General features: G+C 43.6%; 1 protein-coding gene across 2 annotated transcripts in view; it reads left to right on the forward strand.

Annotated features, from left to right (window-relative positions):
- The window catches only part of AASS (aminoadipate-semialdehyde synthase), a 71718-nt gene that overhangs the window by 23582 nt on the left and 29395 nt on the right, over window positions 1–18741 (forward strand). For both annotated transcript variants that reach the window (XM_008157590.3, XM_054726332.1), the window contains 5 exons: window positions 1305–1453; window positions 2884–3006; window positions 3397–3508; window positions 18133–18192; window positions 18387–18454. In XM_008157590.3, the coding sequence (XP_008155812.1) occupies window positions 1305–1453; window positions 2884–3006; window positions 3397–3508; window positions 18133–18192; window positions 18387–18454 (512 nt within the window). The remainder of the gene's footprint in view (window positions 1–1304; window positions 1454–2883; window positions 3007–3396; window positions 3509–18132; window positions 18193–18386; window positions 18455–18741) is intronic.

Raw genomic sequence — 18741 nt, forward strand, 5'->3', positions numbered from 1 at the left:
GATACGTACATTGTTTTTTAGTTCTCCACATTGACTTGTGGTGAGTCCCTTGGATGTTATGAGTTGGCCTAAGGCACTGTTGGTTTTTATTGAAATTTGCAGGGGCCTTTGCTGAGTGGTTTTGGTGGTTTCCGTGGCTGTGCCCTTTACTTTACTGTCTCTGTTTCTTCTTCAGGTCTGCATGTGCCCACTAGCTCTAAAACATTTCCTGTGGATTGTTATTTTCGGTGTTTATCCTGGACTAGCTTGTACTGTTGGCAAAGCACAGTGTCTATGAGGTTTGATTTCAACATAGGTTTATTCCTTCCAGGCCATGAATTGCAGTCATAACGTCAGCCAGCTGTCTTGAAATGCATGCCATTGATTCTAGCGCTCCAGGGTGAAACAGGGAGGCTATAGAAGCATAGACCCATCCCCAGTGGACAAAAAAGTCACTTTCAATTAAAATCCTTCTGATGGGAGCATACTGGACTCATAAGAACATGTTTGTATGTTCTGTAGTCATTGGTCATGCAACCATCCTCTTCAAAAGAAATCTACAAAAAATAAAACAAAAATGCAGGCATATATAGTGAGAAGGAATATTGTATTTTAAATAACTTTGAATATGTCTCAACAACATAGCATTTTTAGATTCTGGCGTGAAATGTAATGGTTAGCATGTAAAGCATGTCATAGGAAGAGCATCTGACCTGTAACTTGCAAATTCTTGAGACACCTGAGAAAGAAATATGAAACTAGACTCAAACTGAAAAAATTTGTATCTAGTAATTTTTCGTTCCTTCTGTCTTTCCCAATCACAGAAGTATTGGTTATTGGCTTGCATCCTAAAACTTAAAATGACCTAGTTACCGTGTATGCATGTATGTAGTACATTTGTTCATGGAGCCTACAGATGCTTTAATCTTTACGGCTTTCCTTTGAGGATGGGGTATGTATTATCCCCATCTGGCAGATAAAGAAAACAGCCCAGAGAAGTTGAGGTAGCCTGACTTAGGTCATCTGTATAGAGTGTTAGGTCACCTGATTCTCGGTCCCTTCCTTTTTCTTAGCTATGTAATAATATGATAGAGCAAACGTATTAATATATTTATGTTCATATACTTATCATGGGAAATTTTACACTGAATCTGGGTGGTTATTTATTGTCTCGGGCTCCAAAGAAGTCCACTGACCTAGCAAATAAAGTCAACTTGAAATAACATTAAATTATTTCTCGTGGAATTTACGGATAGCTCTCTTTCAGCACACTGTATTGAAATACACTGTTTCCTGGTTTGTTGAACCTGAAACTTGCTTTACAGATTGCACCCTACACAACTTGTCTTGTTAATGGAATCTATTGGGAACAAAAAAGCCCGCGCCTACTAACCCGCCAAGATCTTCAGAGTCTCCTGGCTCCAGGCAAGTCCCCTGTTGTTGGTGTGGAAGGCTGCCCTGCATTGTCACACAAGTAAGGACCTTACTTCAGCAATGACGGCAGTTTTTAGCAGGGCCCACTGTTAGGGTATCACACATAGGGGATTCATGTGTCACAGGACTGGACTGTTACTGAGTAGTTGCCTTATCTTAGCTGAGCTCTTGAGAACATTTGACCGTTAAACTTCCCTCCTTCTTGAATCTCTGAAGTTCTGTGGCTCCAAATGTAGCTCAGAAGTCTCCTCCTCAGTGAGGTCCTTTCCTGCTTCCAAATTCCCCCTCTCTCTCTAGTCTTCTCCTCTGCTTCTTTTACTGAAACTCACCGTGATTTATTTTCCAGTGTTTATGATTTTCCCTCTCCTCCTTGAACTTAGTCTTCTTAAGGAGAGGACCCCCATTTCTCTTGGCTACAAGTACCCAGGACATTGCCTGACAAATCATATACATTCAAATAATGATTAAATGTCCAATTAACTAATTAATCAACCAATATTTATGGAACACCAGATCTGTCTGGCACTCTGCTGAGCTAAAAGATAAAGGAGAATAAAACTGTGGTTGCTCCCCTCAGGCATGTCGCTGGCAGCAAGTAGGTGCCAAGCGAATGCTAGGAGCAATCGCTATGAGCAGAGTTTAGGAGAAAGTGGGAGCCTGGCCTCAGCAATACCTTAAGAGGGATGAGTGAGGAGAATGAGAATTGCAAGTGACAAGATTGCTGCTTGATAAATACGGAGTCACCAAAGCACAGTTTAAGACAGTGTGTGGCCGAAACCGGTTTGGCTCAGTGGATAGAGCGTCGGTCTGCAGACTGAAAGGTCCCAGGTTCGATTCCGGTCAAGGGCATGTACATTGGTTGTGGGCACGTCCCCAGTGGGGGATGTGCAGGAGGCAGCTGGTCGATGTATCTCTCTCATCGATGTTTCTAACTCTCTATCCTTCTCCCTTTCTCTCTGTAAAAAATCAATAAAATATATTTAAGACAGTGTGTGGGCCAGTCTAGGTCTAGCTGAGGGTTTATATAGGCAGGTGGTAATTGGAGATTGGGCAGGAATACGAGGTCAAACGCTAAAGGATTTCAAGTGGTGGCCTGAGACATTTGTTCATAAGTCTAGAGATTTCCATGTAATAACATGTAAAATTATGTAGTACAAAGCAGGGTGGAGGGAGTTGGCCAAGTAGGTTAAATTCAGGCTGTGGTCAATGACATATGTAGGGAAGGGATTTTCCACTTTTATTTCCCTCTCCCTTCCCCTCCCCCTCTTTTTCTTCCTTGTGAAGCCTGAAACTCATAGTGAGGAGATGTGGTGTATCCCAGAAGGACACAGGGAGCTGTAGCGGAAAAGCTAAGAGCCCAGGCAGCCACCTTAAAAATTGTTCCAAGCACCTTTCATCTTGCATCATTTGTAATCTTGTTGGAGACTTTAGAGTTCCATGCTCTGACCTGCGTGTTGATGTTCTTTTCAGACTCGTAGCGATTTGTGACATTTCTGCAGACACAGGGGGATCTATAGAGTTTATGACGGAGTGCACGACAATAGAGCATCCCTTCTGCATGTATGATGCAGACCAGCACATTATTCATGACAGGTGAGTTTGCTGAAGCTGTTAGATGGTGAGAAAGACATAAAAACACGTCATTTACTTAACTTTGTATACTAGTCCTAAAATACTCAATATTTTACATCATTATGAAGACTACGCAAATTTCCAGAGATATACTGAAACATATATAAAAATTTGGTAGAAAACCCGCATGCAAATTAGAACACTTAAATCCATACACACAATGTTTAAATGGGAAATAGGTTGCTGAAGAAGGGAAAAAACTTTGTTTAAAAATTCTTGCTTATTTTGTTACATATTCTAGTACCCTATTACAAATGATATGAAGCAAATATAATGGAGTAGGCATCTGGAAAAGTTAGAGCTCACAAGTAACATTTTGTACATCCAAATAAAGCATATTGCTTCTCCTAGTGTTGAAGGTTCTGGGATTCTGATGTGTTCCATTGACAATTTGCCGGCGCAGCTTCCAAAAGAAGCCACAGAATACTTTGGCGACATGCTTTATCCTTACGTTGAAGAAATGGTAAGCAAACCTAGAGCCTTGTAACAATCCCATGGCTGAAAGAGAACTGTGGTGTGATCTTATCGATGTTCTGGTCTCTGGTATTAAGAAATCTGTTGCAAAGTGAAATGCCAGCCCTTCCCTGAAGCCCTTATTGACACTTTACATATTCTGCTTCCTTGTCTCATGGGAAATATGGTTGTATAACTGTCTTCATGCTTAATTACAGTTTGCTCTTGCCTCTCCTTATGCATGTCTTAGTAAGAATGTTCATGACATGGAAGATTAGGTTAGATTATTTTCAATTTTCCTGCTTCCTAGGTCAATTCATATTGGGGTGTTCTTAGTGTGCTGTGATTAGCAGATTTGAAAAATCAGGTGTATAGGAAATTTTATTGGATTTTAGTCACTAATGCTTAGTTAAGTGACAGCTTTTCTTGAGGTCTTGTATTTTTCACTGTGGTCAGTAATTGATTAATGAAATACTATGTTATCTAAATTCCATTTTCTTTTTTTTTTCCTTTTTATTAAATTTATTGGGGTGACATTGGTTAACAAAATTATATACAGGTTTTATCTGTACATTGTATTGTGTGTTCACCACCTCAAGTCAAGTCTCAGTCCATCACCATTTATCCCACCTGTACCCTTTTCCACTGCCCCCCCCCCCCCTCCCCGCCCCATCACCACACTGTTGTCCCTGTCCACAAATTCTTTCTCTCTCTCTTTTTTTTTTCTTTTTGGCTCAATCCTCCCATCTCCCCATCCAGTCCCCCACCCCAGACAGTTGTCAGCCTGCTCTCTATCTATGAGTCTGTCTCTGTTTTGCTTGATAGTTCATTTTATTCATTGGATTCCACATATGAGTGAAATCATATGGTACTTGTCTTTCTCTGACCGGCTTATTTCACTTAGCATAATGCTCTCCAGGTCCATCCATGCTGTTACAGAGGGTAACATTTCCTTCTTTTTACAGCTGAGTACTATTCCAGTGTGAAAATTTACCAAATTTTTTTGTGTGTTTTATTTTATTTTCCAAAGATAAGCTTTCTTATTTCAGTATTTATCTTAAGCCTTCATGCTCAACCTGCTTTATGTCTACTGCTGATGGCTGACTGCCTCTAGCAATGAGTCCCAAGGTATGAATCAGTGGCTGTTGTCCTTTTCATCCATGGCTTCACTCTGGAGCTCTCACACTGCAATGGGACAGTAGTTATGGGGCATGAGTAAATGAAACTTTGTGAACTTCTTTTCTTTCACATACTATTCCATTTTGAACCTTTGTTTTTTTCTCCTGTAATATGTCAGCAGGAAGATGTAACAGGCTTTAGAAAATGCAGGCAGCAGGCACTGCCATAATTGGCACAATATTATAGTGCATCTACTATGTGCCAGGCAGTGTATAAATTACTTTATATATTTTAATTTTTAATTGCTCATGACAGCCCTATCTGGTAGGTACCATAAATAAACCCAAATTATAGATTAGAAAGTTGAGGCATAAAGAACTTAAGACTGAAAAGGGTTGCTGCCGCTGTGCTGGATGTGCTTGGAATCGGTGCTGAGGGATTAGCATATGATGTAGCTTAATAAGCAGAGTACACCTCCCAGTCTTTACTGGAGACGTCATCTTACTTTCTGGCCTTGAGCTGGATCTCACTTTCTGAGCCTCAGATGTTTCACCTGAGTTGGTTGTAATTTAAAATCTTAATGGCCCCTCCAGTTGTAACATTCTGTATTGTGGATGTCTGAGTGGCTGAAAGGCATGTATATAAAACAAATAATAAGTTTACCCAGATGTTTACCATTTTTGATTATCTTCATTCATTTCACTCTGGCATCATTTCCCTGTAGACTTGATAATTTCCTTTAGCCGGTTCAATGAATTTATAATTTTTATTTTAAAAAAATATTTATTGTTGAAAATATTACAGATGTCCCCCTTTTTACCCCCATTGCCCCCCTCTACCTGCTTCCCACCCCACCCCAGACCTTCACCGCCCTATTGTTTGTGCCCATAGGCAATGCATATATGCATATAGGATCTTTGATTAATCTCTCCCTGCCTCTCCCCCGACCCCCACTTCCCTCTGAGATTTGTCAGTCTGTTCTATGTTTCCATGCTTCTGGTTCTGTTTTATTCATCAGTTTATTTTGTTCATTAGATTCCTTGTTCATTTATTTTTAGATACAATTGTGTTTTAAAAATATATAATTTTTATTGATTTCAGAGAGGAAGGGAGAGGAGAGAGAGAGAGAAACATCAATGATGAGAGAGAATCATTAGTCGCTGCCTCCTGCATGCTCCCTACTGGGAATTGAGCCTGCAACCTGGGCATGTGCCCTGACCAGGAATTGAACCATGATCTTTTGGTTCATAGGTCGACGTTTAATCACTGAGCCACACCAGCCGGGCGATACAATTGTTGATAGATATATATTTATTGCCATTTTATTTTTCATATTTTTTCTCCTCCTCCTCCTCTTCCTCTTCCTCTTCTTCTTTCTCTTCTTAAAGAATACCCTTCAACATTTCATGTAATACTGTAATACTGGTTTGGTGGTGATGAACTCCTTTAGCTGTTTCTTGTCTGTGAAGCTCTTTATCTGACCTTCAATTCTAAATTATAGCTTTGCTGGGTAGAGTAATCTTGGTTGTAGATCCTTGCTATTCATCATTTTGAATATTTCTTCCCACTCCCTTCTGGCCTGCAAAGTTTGTATTGAGAAGTCAGCTGACAGTCATATGGGCACTCCCTTGTAGGTAACTAACTGCTTTTTTCTTGATGCTTTTAAGATTCTTTCTTTGTCTTTAACCCTTAGCATTTTAATTATGATATGTCTTGATATGGGCCTCTTTGGGTTCCTCTTGTTTGGGGCTCTCTGTGCTTCCTGAACTTGTAAGTCTATTTCTTTCACCAGGTAGAAGAAGTTTTCTGTCATTATTTCTTCAAATAGGTTTTCAATATCTTGCTCTCTCTCTTCTCCTTCTGGCATCCCTATAATATGAATGTTGGTACACTTGAAGTTGTCCCAGAGGCTCCTTACACTATGTTCATATTTTTGGATTCTTTTTTCTTTTTGCTCTCCTGATTTGGTGTGTTTTTGCTTCCTCATATTCCAAGTCATTGATTTCATTCTCAGAATCCTCTACTCTACTGTTGACTCCCTGTAAATTATTCTTTATTTCAGTTAGTGTATGCTTAATTTCTGAATGGTACTCTGTCATGTCATTGATGTTCTAATTTCCTTGAAATTCTCACTAAGATCCTTGAAAGTCTCACTAAGTCACTTGAAGCTCTCATTAATCTCCTTGAGCAACCATATAACCATTATTTATTTATTTTTTCTTTTTTCTTTATTGACTAAAGTATTACATATGTGTCCTTATCCCCACATTGCCACCCCCCCCCCAAACCTCCCACTCATGCCCTCACCCCCCTGGTGTCTGTGTCCATTGGTTAGGCTTATATGCATGCATACAAGTCCTTTGGTTGATCTCTCCCCCTTACTCCCACCCTCCCCTACCTTCCCTCTGAGGTTTGATGGTCTGATTGATGCTTCTCTGGATCTGTTTTTGTTCATTAATTTATGTTGTTCATTATATTCCACAAATGAGTGAGATCACATGATACTTATCTTTCTCTGACTGGCTTATTTCTCTTAGCATAATGCTCTCCAGTTCCATCCATGCTATTGCAAATGGTAAGAATTCCTTGTTTTTTTACAGCAGCATAGTATTCCATTGTGTAGATGTACCAGAGTTTTTTAATCCACTCATCTGCTGATGGGCACTTAGGCTGTTTCCAAATCTTAGCTATGGTAAATTGTGCTGCTATGAACATAGGGATGCATATATCCTTTCTGATTGGTGTTTCTAGTTTCTTGGGAGATATTCCTAGAAGTGGGATCACTGGGTCAAATGGGAATTCCATTTTTAGTTTTTTGAGGAAACTCCATACTGTTCTCCACAGTGGCTGCACCAGTCTGCATTCCCATCAGCAGTGAAGGAGGGTTCCTTTTTCTTCGCATCCCCACCAGCACTTGTCATTTGTTGATTTGTTGATGATAGCCATTCTGACAGGTGTGAGATGGTACCACATTGTCGTTTTGATTTGCATCTCTCGGATGATTAGTGACGTTGAGCATGTTTTCATGTGTCTCTTGGCCTTCCTTATGTCCTCTATCAAAAAGTGTCTATTTAGGTCCGTTGCCCATTTTTTGATTGGGTTGTTTATCTTCCTTTTGTTAAGTTGTATGAGTTCCCTGTAAATGTTGGAGATTAAACCCTTATTGGTGATAACATTGGCAAATATGTCCTCCCATACAGTGGGCTTTCTTTTTGTTTTGTTGATGGTTTCTTTTGCTGTACAGAAGCTTTTTATTTTGATGTAGTCCCATTTTTTTATTTTTCTCTTTAGTTTCCATTGCCCTATGAGCTATATCGGTGAAGATATTGCTTCGGCATGTCTGAGATTTTACTGCCTGTGGATTCCTCTAAGATTTTTATGGTTTCCCGTCTTAGGTTTAAGTCCTTTATCCATTTTGAGTTTATTTTTGTGTATGGTGTAAGTTGGTGGTCTAGTTTCATATATTTGCATGTGTCTGTCCAATTTTCCCAACACCATTTATTGAAGAGACTGTCTTGACTTCATTGTATGTTCTTGCCTCATTTGTCAAATATTAATTGAGCATAGTGGTTTGGGTTAATGTCTGGGTTTTCTATTCTATTCCATTGATCTATATGTCTGTTCTTGTGCCAGTACCAGGTAGTTTTGAGAACAGTGGCTTTGTAATACAGCTTGATATCTGGTATTGAGATCCCTCCTACTTTGTTCTTCTTTTCAGGATTGCTGCAGCTATTCAGGGTCTTTTTTTATTCCAGATGAATTTTTGGAGAGTTTGTTCTAGGTCTGTGAAATATTCTGTTGGTATTTTTATAACCATTATTTTGAACTCTGCATCTCGTCATTTGCTTGCTTCCATTTCATTTAGTTTTTTGTTTGAGATTTCTTCTGTTCCTTCATTTGTCATATGTTTCTTTGTCTCCACATTTTGGCTGCTTCTCTGTGTTTGTTTCTATGTACTAGGTAATTCTAGGAGCTGCAATGTCTCCTAGAATTTGTAGAGTAGCCTTGTGTAGTAGGTGTCCTGTAGGACCCAGTGGCTCAGCCTCCCCAGTCACCTGAGCTGGGCACTCTAGGTGTTCTCTTGTGTGGGTGGTGTGCGTAGTCTTGTTGTAGTTGAGCCTTGATTGCTGTTGGCATCAACTGGGAGGAGTTAACTTCCAGGCCAATTGTCTGTGAAGACCAGCTATGACTACAGTGGAAGAGCTGCTGTGCAGGAAATACCCCTATGGAGCAGGGCTTGCTTCAGTAGGGCTTTTGTGCTCACTGAGTCTGTTCCTTGAGTGTTTCAGTTGTGGATCTGTAGAGTTGTAATCTGTTTTTTTTTTTTTTTTTTTTTTTAATTTCTTTATTGATTAAGGTGTCACATATTTGTCCTCATCCCCCCATTCCCATCCCACCCCTCTCCCCACGCATGCCCCAATCCCCTGTTGAACTTAACCGTTGGATAGGCTTATATGCATGCATACAGGTCCTTTGGTTGAACTCTCCCCCTCCCCCCACCCTCCCCCTACCCTCCCCTATCCTCCCTCTGAGGCCCGATAGTCCGATCGATGCCTCCTTGCTTCTGGTTCTGTTCTTGTTCATCAGTCTATGTTGTTCATCATTTCCCCTAGATGAGCGAGATCATATGTCACTAGATATATACTAATAAGAACTGAATGTGAGACGAGCAATAATAGTTATGCTGACAGGCAAATGAATCAATCTGTAGCGAGCTTCCCCCTGGACCAACAGTTCTTTTGAGACCCAATTTCGATGTCCAGTAGTTCCTTATGTGTACATGTCAGCACTGACCCCTCAGCTCTGGATGGTGGACAAATGGTGGTAATGGAGGTCCGACTCCCTCTGGTTTGGTCTCGGCCGAACCCAGGGGCACGGCGTCACCCGGACTAAGGGGCACGTGGCCTCACCCATACCCAAGGGGCGCGTGGTCTCACCCAGGCCTGGGACCCAGCCTCACCCAGATGGATCCAGGGGCACACGGCCTCACCCGGACCCAGGATCTGGCTTCACCCGTACCCAGGCACGCTTGGCCTCTCCCAGACCCAGGGGCACGTGGCCTCACCCGGGCTTAGTTGCACAGGCCTCACCTGGATCCAGGGACACATGGTCTCTCCCGGACCCAGGGACGCTTGGCCTCTCCCAGACCCAGGGCCACTTGGGCTCACCCGGGCCTAGGTGCACGAGGCCTCACCCAGATCCTGGGACACATGGTCTCACCCGGACCCAGGGACGCTTGGCCTCTCCCAGACCCAGGGGCACGTGGCCTCACCCGGGCCTAGGTGCACGAGGCCTCACCCGGATCCAGGGACACATGGTCTCACCCGGACCCAGGAACGATTGGCCACTCCCAGACCCAGGGCCACTTGGGCTCACCCGGGCCTAGGTGCACGAGGCCTCACCCGGATCCAGGGACACATGGTCTCACCCGGACCCAGGGACGCTTAGCCTCTCCCAGACCCAGGGGCACGTGGCCTCACCCGGGCCTAGGTGCACGAGGCCTCATCCGGATCCAGGGACAGAGTTGTAATCTGGTATGGTCTGAAGTTGTCCACTAGGTGCACTGGCTCTGGGGCCTCCGGGAGGTGCAAAGTCAGCCACTGCCTGGGGCCATGCAGCAGGAGCTACCGAATGATCTGCAGATGACTGCTATTTGTACTGGGCTTGAAAGTGCTCAGGAGAGGCCAAGTTGTGAAGCAAGGCAGGCTGGTACTAGTGCCAGGTCTTGGGCCTCTTACTACTAGGTAGGGGGTACACTGTTGACAGCCGCTGCCTGTTTAAGAGATTTTAGGAAAGTCTGAAGCCTGATCCAGGATGGGCCATCATATGGAAAAGCTGATGCAAACAGCTTGGGTGGGGCTGCAAGTTGGATGGGGCCAGGTCTCAGGGAATCACCAGGATGGAGCCAACAGTGTGAGGCAGGCTGATAGAAACTCAGATATGGCTGCCAGCCAGCTCTGTGATGGGGAGGTCCCAGCAGAGGGACAATGAGTCCTGCGAGCAACTCTTTCTGGGAGAAAGCTGCCCCTGAGTTCTTGCGTTGATGCTAGACACTCCAGTTCCTCCCTGTATGTCTCTGGTTCCCCCAATACTGCCACCCCATGCTGGAGCTCAGAGGAATCAAGTCTGACTAAGTTCATGTGTTGGCCCTTTAAAAGGGACTGCCTGGTTCTCCAGCAGCCTCCATGTCACTCAGACACAATACCCGCTGGTTTTACAGCCTGAAGTTATGGGGACTTCTCTCCCAGTGCTGGAACACTGGGATAGGGGTATTGTGTGGGGCTGGGACCCCTTGCTTCTCAAAGGAGGCCTCTGCAGTGGAGATATCCCTCTCAATTAAAAACACGCCACACATGGGTGTTGGACTATCCCATTCTGCACTTCTGTCCCTCCTACCAGTCTAGATGTACTTTCTTCTTTACTTCTCTAGTTGTAGGACTGCCATTCAGCCAGATTCTAAGCAGTTCAGAATGATCGTTGGTCTATATATGAGATGTAATTTTGATATGGTTGTAGGAGGCAGCGAGTACAGGCATTTACTTCTGCCGCCATCTTGGTTCTCTCCAGTTCGGTGAATTAAATATTTCAGATATTCTCTTTCCAGTTGTAAAGTTTCCATTCAGTCCTTTTCTTTCTCTTTCTCTGCTGAGAATTTCTATTTTTCTAATTTATTTTGAGTATACTTTCTTTGTCACATAGAGTATAGTTATAAAAGCTGCTTTACAGTGTCTGCCTCACATTTCCAAAATTCTGAAACAGCATATAATTGGGTCATGTTTTGTATCCATTCAGCTACCCTGTGTTTCTTGATTGGAGCATTTAATCCATTTGCATTTAAGGTTATTATTAATAGGTACTTTTTGATTGCCTTTTAAATTCTGTATGTTTCTCTCTCTCTCTCTCTCTCTCTCTCTCTCACTTCCTCTTCCTCCTCCTCCTTCTCTTCTTCTCCTCCTCCTCTTCTTCTTCCTCCTCCTTCTCTCCTCCTCCTCCTCCTCCTTCACAGCAGTCCCTTTAGCATTTCTTTCAGTGATGGTTTGGTGGTGATAAACTCCTTTAGCCTTTTTTTTTTTTTTTTTGTCTAGGAAGCTCTTTATTTGACCATCTATTTTGAATGATAGCCTTGCTGGATAGAGTAATCTTGGTTTCAGATCCTTGCTTTTCATTACCTTGAATACTTCATGACATTCCCTTCTGGCCTGTAGACTTTTTTTAAAAAAATAATATTTTATTGATTTTTTTACAGAGAGGAAGGAAGAGGGATAGAGAGTTAGAAACATAGATGAGAGAGAAACATCGATCAGCTGCCTCCCGCACACCCCCTACTGGGGATGTGCCTGCAACCCAGGTACATGCCTTTGATCAGAATCAAACCTGGGACCCTTGAGTCCACAGGCCTACACTCTATCCACTGAGCCAAACTGGTTAGGGCTGGCCTGTAGACTTTTTTATGAGAAACCAGCTTACAGCCATATTGGAGTTCCTTTGTAGGTAACAAATTGCTTTTCTCTTGCTGCCTTTAAGATTCTCTCTTTGTCTTTAATTTTTGTCATTTTAATTATGATATGTCTGGATGTGGATCTGTTTGGGTTCTTCTTGCTTGGGACTCTCTGTGCTTCCTGTACTTGTGTGACTTTTTCCTTCACCAGATTAGGGAAGTTTTCTGCCATTATTTTTTCAAACACATTCTCTGTCCCTTGCTCACTTTCTTCACCTTCTGGCACACCTGCTATTTGAATATTATGTTTCACATTGTCCCACTGCTCCCTGAAGCTGTCCTGTTTTCTAATTGTGTGGTTTTTTTGTGTGTTTGGTTTTTTTTTTTGTTCTCTGAGTGATTTTTTTTTCCTACTCTGTCTTCTAATTCACTGAGCTGATCCTTGGCTTCCCATAATCTACCCTGTCTTCCTTCCAATGTGTTCTTTATTAGTGCTATGTCATTCTTTATTTCCAACTGGCCTTTATTCATAGTTACTGTATGGTTTCTCATGCTGTTGAGCATCTTCACCTTCATTATTCTAAACTTTATATCTGATAAATTTCTTACTTTAATTTTGTTTAGCTCTTTTTCTGGGGAATTCTCTTTTTCTTTCATTTGGGGCTTGTTTTTTTTTTTTGTTTGTTTGTTTGTTTTGTCTCCCCATTTTGGCTGCCTGTTTGGGTTTGTGTCTATGTATTAGGTAGATCTGCTATGACTCCCAGTCTCCAGTGCAGGACAATGTCAGATGCTGTTTCTGTCTGGCCTTGAGTTCTCTGTTTGGAGCTATGAGCAATCCACAGCTTGTGGCTCCCTCTGCTGGGGCTGGGTATCTTTGCAATGGACCAAATTGTGCACCAGACTCTACTTTTCCTAGCCCTGGGCCCAGAAGGAAATCAGGCAAAGACTCAAAACCTCCAAAGATCCAACTCGACTGCAGTCTGATTGTTATTCTCAGAGTCTTAGTTTGCCTCAGGCTATAGACCACAGGGTAGGGTAAGAGGTCTTCCAACAGGGTTGGGTAACTGCCTTCCCTCCAGGCAAAAACCACGTGGAAACCAAAGGCCCACAGCATGAGGGAATGATTCAGCACAGGAAACTTGGGTGGCTGCCCTCTGAGCTCCAACCCCAGAGCCCCCAACAGTGACTTCTGCTCACACAGCTCCAGTCCACTCTGCCCTCCCTCTGCCAGAGCCCAAGGTTAGTGGCTGCACACAAAATTTTGTGTGTTGGCTCTTTAAATGGGTGCCTGTATTTCTATCTGTCTCTGGCTGGCAGAGAGCAACCCTGATGCTTTTTACAGCCAGATACTCTGTGGGCTTCCTTCTCAGTTCTGGTTCTCTGGGCTGGGGAGCCTAGCTTGGGGTTTAGACCCCAGAGTTCTCAGGGGGAAACTGTCCCCCCACCCCGCCTCCAGCTGAGATATCCCTCTGGAACTTCAGCTACTGCCTGTGGGAGCCCAGCCAGCCTTCTCGTGCCTCTGTACTTCCTACCAGTCTCTATGCAGTCTCCACTTTCTGTCCTTGGTTATCAGGTGTCTCTCCAGCTAGCCTTCAGTTGATTTGTCAGGGTGCTTTTTCTGTAATTTAGTTGTATCTCCAGTTTGGTCCTAGCAGATTGTCAGTGTAGCTTCCATTTACTCTGCCACCATTTTGAATCTCCTGTCACACTATTTTTTGTTTATATATCACAACTAGAGGCCCAGGGCATGGATTAGTGCACTGGTGGGGTCCCTTGGCGTGGCCTGCGGGGATCGGGCCGAAATCGGCAGTCCAATGCCACCTGCCGCTCCTGCCTGCCACTCCCACTCATCCTGGCCCCACTGCGCCTACCACAGGCTCTCGACCAGTCATTCCCGATCGGGAGAGGCTCGTGCCACTGTAGAGGCTCTCACCAGCCACGAGCCCTGCCTCTGGCTCCCGTCGGTCAGCTGAGCAGTGCTCCTGCTGTGGGAGGACACTGACCACATACGTTGAGCGACTGGTCGACTGGTCATTCGGTCGCTTAGACTTTTATATATATAGACTAGAGGCCCAGTGCATGGATTCATGCACATTGAGAGGAAATTAATTAGAAGAAATATTTTAGAGACTGGGGAGGGGCTGTGGGAGATTGGCCAGCCAGGGAGGGACTGCGGGAGGTTGACTCCAGGGCGTGTCCGGCTCATCTCGCTCAGTCCCAATTGGGGCTGATTGGGGCCATCTCACCCAGTCCCAATCGGGGCTGATTGGGGCTGGCCAGCTGGTGAGGGACCACAGGAGGTTGGCCGGCTGGGGAGGGACTGCGGGAGGGTTCCAGGGTGTGTCTGGCCCGTCTCGCCCAGTCCTGATCAGCTGGACCCAAGCAGCAAGCTAACCTACCGGTCGGAGTGTCTGCCCCCTGGTAGTCAGTATGCGTCACAGCGACTGGTCGAAGGGTCGAACGAACGGTCAGACACTTAGCATATTAGGCTTTTATTATATAGGCTAGCCCTCTAAACAGCTTGGTAGGCTTGCCTTGGGGGCATTTATTTCTGTGCTATCTTGAAGCACTGAACTTTTGTGAAAGTTGATGACTGTCTGTATTTTGTAGTGTTGATATATATGTGTCAGTTTACCACTAAAATATTAAGTATATTGTCTGTGATCTCTTCTCATAATTGTATGCGAACTGTATTTAAAGTATATACACTGTCCTTTCCCCTACAGATTTTCCTTCTTGACTTAAGGTCCAGATAGCTTTTGTAGCATTGCAGGGTACATACTATTATTTTGTACCAACATAGAATTTTTCTTTTAGTTGAATTCGTTAGATATTTACTGTTTATTGCAGAGGTCCTCAAACTTTTTAAACAGGGGGCCAGTTCTCTGTCCCTCAGACCATTGGAGGGCCGGACTATAGTTTAAAAAAAAACTATGAACAAATTCCTATGCACACTGCACATATCTTATTTTGAAGTATAAAAACAAAACGGCAAAAACACCCGCATGTGGCCTGCGGGCCGTAGTTTGAGGACACCTGGTCTATTGGAACAAGGCACACACATGGATGGCTAGAATGAAAATACAGGCTTTGACCTATAGAAGCATGAGGTCCAGAAGGGGATGAGATATGCAAACCAGCCGTCAGGTAGAATGTGACAATCATTAGAAAGATGGTAGTGAAGTTGTGGAGAGAGAGGCTCTGTCCTGTTGGGTAAAATTAGGAAAGCTTTTATGAAAGAGGTGACATCTGAGCTGGCTCTTGATAGATGTATAGTATCTGTTCCTTTGCATGGTAGTGGGAGGCACAATATGTGATGGAGACAGGAGAGCAAATGAGGGAGTTAATTTAATCTAGGGATTCTGATTGAAGTAAAGGTTAAGTATGTTTGTTCCATATTGGAAAGGGTCTTAACATCAGATGAAATAGCTTGAAATTAATTTGGGCAAGAGTGATGAGGTCTCCGTTGGCCCACGAACTGAAGGGTCCCGGCTTTGATTCTGGTGAAGGATATGTTCCTAGGTTGCAGGCTGGGTTCATGTGGGAGGTAACCAATCAATGTGTCTCTTTCACATCGATGATGTTTATCTCTCTCTGTCTCCCCCCCTCCCTTGCACTCTCTCTAAAAATCTTTGGAAAAATACCCTCGGGTGAGGATTAACAAAACAAAATAAGAAAAAAAAAGTGATGAGCTCTCAAAGCTCTATGTGAAAGTGATAAGGCATCCCGTATGCTTCAGGACCCTTGTGCTTGCACATGTGTAATGGGTGAATTGAGCAGCCTTTGGTTGTCTTGCATGCGCGCCTTTCTTTAAGTGAACTCATGACAACTATTAGTTTTCTTGGGGAAAAGTCCATTGAACTTTAAATAATTATTGCGTGTATCTACTAATATATTCACTGAATATTTACCATTTTATAATGTAGCGGGTATATGGTAGGATGCCAAATACAGTTCCTCCATTCCAGGTGTGCTCAGGGGCAGATTTTGGTAAAGACTTCACAGCTGAGACAGTTCTTCAGCTGCACCTTGCAGGAGGAGAAGTGGGAGCTCCAGGTAGAGGAACAGCATGTGAGGGAGGCATTTACCTGGCGTAGCTCAGAAGCATATAAAAGCATGACCCAGAGCAGTAACTCCATGCTGTTAATGCGTCTGAAGAGTTGGGTGTGAGGCAAAAGGGAGAGCTGAGGTGGAGAGGCAGAACCAGCCTGTAGAGAATGTTGTAGGACACTTAGGGACACTTCAAGAGACTTTATCTTGGAGGCAAGGGAAAGATACTGAGTTAGTTTAAATAGGTACAGGAAAACAATCAGTTTTGTGATTTAAATGAAAGGAAAAAAGGTGAGAGGTAGTTCCCATGATCCCAGTAAGGCCTAAGTAAGACTGTAGAAATATAGAGAAAGAGCCCAGATAAGGGAAAGATACACAAGTGTTCAGTGGTTTGACCATATGCAGAGTGAAATTCAAGCCTCATTTTCTTATCTACTAATGGTTTCCGGCCTGTAGACAGGGTTGGTAGGTAGAGGAGTCAGCTTGAGAAGGGAACACTCCAAGGGTGCCTGGGAGAAAGGGGCAGTGGGAGGACCCTCGGTGTGTTAATTCCATGAGCTTCCCAAAGTACGTCCTGGCTTATGCTGTATATCTATCTAATAATAGAGAAATATGCAAATTGTCTAGGATGCCGTCATAGTAACAGTAATGACCAGCAGGCAGCCTGGGGTGACAAGGCCAGCAGGGGGGTTAGTGAGGGATGAACAAACGACTCAACAGCAGGCTGCGTGGGGCAACCAGGCCAGCAGGGGGGTGCAATTGGGAGCGACCAGGCAGGTTGGGGGGCATTTGGGGGCAATCAGGCCGGCAGGCAGAGTCAGTTAGGGGTGATCAGGCTGGCAGGGGGGGCAGTTGGGGTGATCAGGCAGGCATGCAGGCAGGTGAGCAGTTAGGAGCCAGCGGTCCCAGATTGTAAGAGGGATGTCTGACTGCCGGCTCGGGCCTAAGCCGGCAGTCAGACATCCCCCAAGGGGTCCCGGATTGGAGAGGGTGCAGGCTGGGCTGAGGGGACCCTCCCCATGCACGAATTTTATGCACCAGGCCTCTAGTATATATATATATATATTTAAATGCCCCTGTCCTATGAATAGATAGCCTAAGTGGCTTGTGTTTTAGATACATGAAAGTAGTTTTATGTGTATTTTAATGCAGAAAATAAATACTCCCATGCCAGCATCTGCTCAGTTTGCTCTTTCTTAGTTGGGTGAGTGCTCTAGATTTAACCTATGGATTGTCTCATTAACCCTAATACTCTGACCACCAGAAGCAACAATACTGATTTATATGATCTTTACCCCTTGGCAGTCTATTCTAGAGTGGGATTTTTTTTGCAAGAAAAGAGGAGACCGAGAGAGATGCTAGGATGTTAAAATGAGCGACATTGTGTTTGTTGTTGGCCATCTGACTCATTCTTGCAAAATAAAGGGAAGAGTGTGGATGACTTTTTGAAATCTACTTCTTGAAGTCATTTTCCCTAACACTTTTGAAAAGCTGATGTGTCTATGTTCAGAACTCATATTGACCTGAGGGAGATTCCCTATTGGGGGCTTGGAGGCTTGTTGTCCGAACCTTTGAAATGTGAAGGAAGCCCCCAGAGCGAGGCTATAGACCTTGTGGTGATATTTGCCAGCATGCTCCATATGACACATCTAACTGGTGTGTGTGTGTGTGGGGGGGGGAAGGGGGGGTCTGAGTTTTTCATGTTTCCAGTAAGTGAAGATGAATTTAATCAAATTTTACTTTTAACCCTTTGCACTCGCTTGCTTTTTTCTCGATTCCTGCTACCGATGCTAACCGTGTCGAGTCACACTCGACATCCGAGTGCAAAAGGTTAAAATTGTGAAATGGCATGTGTTTGGGGGCAGACTTCACTGCTTGTGGAAGTCTTCATTACCAATTATTTATTGATCTTCAGAAACTTTTCTAAATTCCTTTTTCTTTTGACTAATATTGTTATATGAATAGCAATGCCAAGAAGCCTTCCTTGCAATGTCATTTATCTCTTACCAATCTCATTTTCCTTTCAGATATTATCAGATGCAACACAGCCTCTTGAAAGTCAGAATTTTTCTCCTGTGGTGCGAGATGTAAGTTATAAAAATAATTTTTTTTTCTGTGAATGTACTTTTCCCCCACTACCATCCTCCCTCCCCTCTCTCCCTTCCCTTTCTCCCTCCCCATCTTTCTTTATCTCTCTGTCTCTTCTCTATCAAGCATGAGCCCATGTTTGTGGCACTAATATGTGGATATTAAAGAAATGTCTTGTGTCATATACATTTAGGCAGTGATTACATCCAACGGTATATTGACTGATAAGTATAAATATATCCAGAAACTCCGAGAGAGCAGGTAAGCATTGTTCTTATCTTGGATCTGATGAGTATTTGTTCATGTTTCAATGTGAGTTCAGAAGAACTAGGTTTATACAACAGGAAAAATTTGAAAATGCCTATAAATATAGGATATCCCAACTAAGTGACTGGTTGAAACCAGTGTGAATTATTTTCTCTGGGACAGTGTTGGGCTGTATCCTATCCTGTGTAGCTGTGTATACAAACCCACATAAGTCCAAAAGACTATCCTTTCTGGGAACCCCCCTCTCTAGCACTTTGCCTGTTGTCATGCCTCTGTTACTC

This window comes from Eptesicus fuscus, chromosome 14 (genome assembly GCF_027574615.1).
Source record: "Eptesicus fuscus isolate TK198812 chromosome 14, DD_ASM_mEF_20220401, whole genome shotgun sequence".
NCBI classification, from domain to species: Eukaryota; Metazoa; Chordata; class Mammalia; order Chiroptera; family Vespertilionidae; genus Eptesicus; species Eptesicus fuscus.